Source organism: Solanum pennellii, chromosome 10, assembly GCF_001406875.1.
Source record: "Solanum pennellii chromosome 10, SPENNV200".
NCBI classification, from domain to species: domain Eukaryota; kingdom Viridiplantae; phylum Streptophyta; class Magnoliopsida; order Solanales; family Solanaceae; genus Solanum; species Solanum pennellii.
This window is the reverse complement of record NC_028646.1, coordinates 6,053,889-6,058,942: the sequence shown is the minus strand read 5'-3', so window position 1 is coordinate 6,058,942 and position 5,054 is coordinate 6,053,889. Positions and strand designations below refer to the sequence as shown.

Genomic DNA, 5,054 nt, shown 5'->3' with positions numbered 1-5,054 from the left:
GGGGGGGGGGGGGGGGGGGTTTGGTTTGAGGTTGTGCCTCATAGGGCTACTGAAGTAATAACTTAAACTGAAATTCTTTTAGGACCCATTTTTTTTCTAAAGATGTATTTTTGGATATTGTACTATTTTACATGTCTACCTATTTTATAACTCTTTTGGTAATTGTACTATTTTTTCTTACATGTCTACCTATTTTATAACTCATTTACAGTGGCGGATTCAGGATTTAAAGGTTGTGGGTGCTCACTTCCTTTAATATAAACATGTTAGCAATCACATATTGTAAGCGTATACTAACTCAAACTCTTTGATAAAAAAAAGTAAATATATACTAACTCAAACTCTTTAATAAAAAAAAGTAAAAAAATAATAATAAAACAACGACCAATATTATTATCATAAAAATTAACCTCTAGTTATAAGTCACAATGACCTACTACTAATATGATCATTACAAAAAGAGACTTCTAATCTTAAAGTCATAATTGTGTTCGACGACTTTTCATATGTTGAAAACGATAAATACTAGCATCATTACTTACATTTTAGAATATCCTACGCTCTACATAGCAAACTAAACAACCATTCAAAAATTCATTACCAATACTATTACAAAGTTCATTTTTAATGTACTTCATGGATGAGAAAGCTCGTTCCATAAAAGCAGTAACAACGAGAAGAATGAGAGTCAACATGATAAGCAAATAAACAAGTGGTCAAGTTTGATGTAGATCTGACTTGACCAATACTTTAGCAAGACCACTAATTCCCTTCTAGTTGAGGAACCTCTTGTCAGAACCACGAGCATAAATTATAAAGCTATCAAGCTGACATCCGGAAGCTTGTTGCTGTCAAACTCATTCATATAATATTCAACCAACCTCATTATCTTGCCCTTTTCAAAACTACAGAATGAATTAACTGGATTAAACTAGCCATACCGAGAAGTAAGTCAGTACTCACAGCATCAAAATGATTATTAATCTCTTGAAGAGGCAAATCAATAACAACATAAAATATTTCAACACGCAAATGATGAGAATATGTAACATCAATAGCTTTACGCTTTGACTTTCCAGGAAAGTAGCTAGCATTCATCTCCGGAATGACTATATCATGTTTATCACAAAAGGAAGAGACATCATCCATTAATGATTTGAATTCATTATCTCTCATATTTTGTAATCTTTGCTTTGTAAGAGCAAGAAATCTCATAACATTGATAATATCTTGATCCATGCTGTGTAATGAGGAGCTCAATTCATTTGTCATCATAAGAGCTTTCCACATTAAGTGAAGCATAAAGGCACAATCAAATTTCTTAATCATATCCGCAAGAGTTTTAGCAAAAAGTCTATCAGTATAGTTTGGACACTCGCATCCAGTAAATTCAAGCACATGAATAACCGATGGTAATAGAACAATAAGATTATATAATGCTCTATGATGAGAACCCCAACGCGTATCACCTGGCCATTAAAACCCACGTTCTTGATTTAATCCTCGCCCAGTATGCACTTCTCCTGATATGAGCAACTACTCTGAGTGTTCAGCTTGGTGATTCCGAAGTGAATCCCTGCACTTAAAAGATTCTCCAACAATATTTAACACATTAGTAACTAAGCAAAAAAAGTCATCTACATTTGAGTCCTGCTTTGCAAGAGTCATTATTGTTAACTGCAATTGGTGGGCAAAACAATGAATGCAATATGCCGATGAAGTCTCATTCAAAATCAAACTTTTAATACCATTTAGATGCCATTGCATATTGCAAGCTCCATCATAACCTTGCCCACGTATTTGGGATGGAGTTAATGAGTGATCTGAAAAAAAAGAGTAGATTGCTTCCTTTAATGAACAAGCAGATGTATCACTAACATGAATAATACCAACAAATTGCTCTATCACTTCTCCTTCTTTGTTAACATATCTCATAACAAGTGTCATTTGCTCCTTGTGTGATATATCTTTTGATTCATCGACTAGTATCCCAAAATATTCCCCATCTAAACCTTCAAGAATAGATTTGATTGTTTCCTTAGCACAAGAATCAACAATATCCTTTTGAATATTTGGAGAACATATCAATTCACTTTTTGGAGCTTTTTCTAAAATATTGCTTCCAACATCTTTATTAATATCTCCATACCATTGCAAAAGTTCAAGAAAAATACCTCTATTTGAAGAAGATCGACTCTCATCATATCCATGAAATGATAATCCTAATTTCAAGAGAAATCTTGTCACATCAACTGAAGCACTCAAGTTACGTCTAAACTCATCTTTTTTCTTTCTTGGACTTTTTATCAAATGAAGTGCGTATTGACTGTGATTGATTCATCAAATCAAGCATCTTGTTGAAACACTTGTTGTGGATGTTATTGATATCTCCAACATGAGCTCTAAATTTTTCAGTAGCTTTGTTCTAAGCTCTAATGTAACACCCCAGAAAATTTTTCGAACTAAGACTCGAACTGTTCATCGTAGTGAGTGAGATTTTACCAAGAAATTAAAAATTTATTAAGCATTAAGGTTAGTTCTGTAGATTTAGCACCAAGAGTTCCAAAAATAATTAAATTGGAAATAGCAAAATCAGAAATTTTGAGAGTTAAGCTAAGTATGAGTTTTGGGTCAACTTCAAACGACTATAACTCCCAGTACATGATGAGTTAGTTGTGCTACAAGATACCATTGGAAAGAGCTTTGAATTATCTTTCCATAGCCGCCGAGTTTGCTAAGTTTGAGTTCGGATGAGTGAGATATGACCTTTTGAAGTTAGTCAGTCCAGATAAGGAAAGTTAGCTTAAAATAGTGAAGGGTATTTTGGTCCTTTCCTTACCTAATCAAATTTAACTCGTTTTAAGTCATATTTTAGGGTTCTAATCCTTTCGGGTTCAGTTTTATAATCCTAATAAACAACTAGGGTTTTAGTTGAGAGTTCAAGAAGAGGACAAAATTGAAAAAAGGAGAAAAAAGTCAACGATGAAGGTGTTCGTCGACGTTATTGGGTCTAGTTGCGGACTTTTGCCATGGGTCTAATCCCTAAAAGGTATGTAAGCTTCCATAGTTTTAGGTTAGTTCATCCACACGCCAATCATGTATTTTTTTTTAGAGAAATTTCATGTTTAAAGTTTAAAGATTGGAGTTCTAGGTGAGTTTTGTAAGATGTTCTTGAAGTTCATTCTAAATCTTGTTGAGATAGAGTTTTTAAGATTTCTTGAGATCAAATTGAGTAATTTTAGTGTTTTTCCAGTATATTAGAGTGTAATTAAGTAAAGTAATCGAATCCAAGTGATTGGAGAAGAGACCGTTCAAATTTAGGTGATTTAGGGTGAGAGAACGAGCAAAAGTGCTCGGCAGAAATTCTGGGTTGGGGGCCTGGCGCAGCGCGCCTACCAGAGAACCCCAAACCCATCTCTATCCGTCAAGGATTAGAGATCCGCACCAGCCATATCCCCAGGGTCGTCTGCCCAGTCCAATTTGCCTCCGGTAGCTTCGTTTGAGTTCGTTTAAAGTGCACCTTCACTCCTTTTCGATTCTAACTATTCTAAGCTACTTCTAACCACCTAAAATCAGTCCTAACATGATGATAAACATGAATTCATAATTCAAATTCAAGGTAAAGTTGAGATTTCAGTTTTGTGAATTCTTTCAAATGTTCAAAGAAAGTCCTTTTGAGAAGTCTTCCACAACTTCTAGTAATTTGTTTCAAGACTCAAGCAAGGGAGTGTAAGAGTGAAGAGTATGTATTCATGAGTCTACATTATCACATATATCCTTTTTATCATGAATCGTAACTCTTGAATTCATAATATACATTCAAGAGAGAGTTAAGAGTAGAGTTCAAGAAAGGCTTTATGTTAAATCGTGAATCTTTTGAGATCAACTATTAAGATTGAGCTATGATTTCAGGAAGTAAGTAGGAGAATGAGAAGAATTATATACATGAGTTCCATCTAGCTACTTAGATCTTCGAGTCAAGTCCTTCATGCGCATAACTTCTGCATGAGTTTCATAAATTGAGTATCATTGAGAGGAGTAGTATATCCAAGTTCTAAGTCTTGAGTATTGAGTTCCTTATTCCTATCTTGAGTTAAAAAGTAACTTCTAGTTCTTGAGTTGAGTAGTTCATGCTCATAATTCCGCATGAACTCTCCAAGTTAAAAATCATGAAATCATCCATAAACATGAGATCATGATCCTTGAATCCATACTTCAATTCAATGAAAGTTAATATCAAAATCAAGAAAGCTAAGAGCCAAGTTTAGAAGTTAAGAAGCAAGTCAAAGTAAAGTTACAAAGTTTTCTAGAGCCTTTCACAAACATTTTCACTTCGTTTTAAAAGACTTAAAGTTCAAATCAAGCAAGAGTAAAGAGTTGAATTCATTTCTCAAAAGCTATAGGGGGAACTATGTATTCCCTAAGAGTTATGTTTTCAAGTAAGCAATATCAAGTTGAGTTCAATTCTCAAGAGTTATAAGGGAACTAAGTAATCCCTAAGAGTTTAAACAAAATGTTTTCAAGCTTTTGAGAAAGAAAGAAGGTGAGACTTCCGCAGAGCCTATGGCTAGTTTCAGTAAAAGACAGAGGAAACTATGATTTCCAAGAGAGCTTTTTTAAAAGCTAAGTTTTGAGCACTAATCTCAAATCACAGAATCAATATGTTTTTAAACATAAGAGCCAGTATATTTTTGGAAGTAGTATTGAGCACCAATATTGGTAGAGTTCAGATAACACACAGCCCCCATAAACCATGTTAGCCACCATGGGTAGAAAAGAGTCACACTTTTTAGATGATTTTTTTTCCAGAGTTTACTAGTGGATCCATTAGGTAGTTCAGGTCTTACCTTTGGCCGAGTATAAGATGCGCTGGCAGTGTGCAGTAGGCTCTTGTATCATCACTGTAGCTCTTAAGTGATGGTTGTCTGTTAGAGAAACTCCCACAATATTAATTACATGGTTCCTCAAGGGATTCTTCTTGGTATGAATGGGGGTATGGGACTTCATTCATTCATTGCGTAAGTAGACTTTGAGAGGAAGTATGATATTCTTAT

At 34.4% G+C, this 5,054-nt stretch overlaps 1 protein-coding gene across 1 annotated transcript; it reads right to left on the bottom strand.

Moving 5' to 3' along the window:
• Positions 1-1,536: 1,536 nt before the first annotated feature.
• Positions 1,537-3,415, bottom strand: LOC107032675 (zinc finger MYM-type protein 1-like). The gene is made up of 2 exons (XM_015234251.1): positions 3,309-3,415; positions 1,537-2,326 (listed from the first exon to the last, which is right to left on the bottom strand). Exons 1-2 carry the CDS (start codon positions 3,413-3,415, stop codon positions 1,537-1,539), a joined length of 897 nt encoding a protein of 298 aa, XP_015089737.1.
• Between the last annotated feature and the right edge of the window lie 1,639 nt (positions 3,416-5,054).

What these genes read in the sequence shown, in the direction of transcription:
- LOC107032675 (XM_015234251.1), bottom strand. Translation starts at nt 3,415, where the DNA reads ATGGGTTTGGGGTTCTCTGGTAGGCGCGCTGCGCCAGGCCCCCAACCC. An exon ending in AAATCACCTAAATTTGAACG is followed by an intron (nt 2,327 to 3,308) that starts GTCTCTTCTCCA and finishes AATCAATCACAG; the next exon opens with TCAATACGCACTTCATTTGA.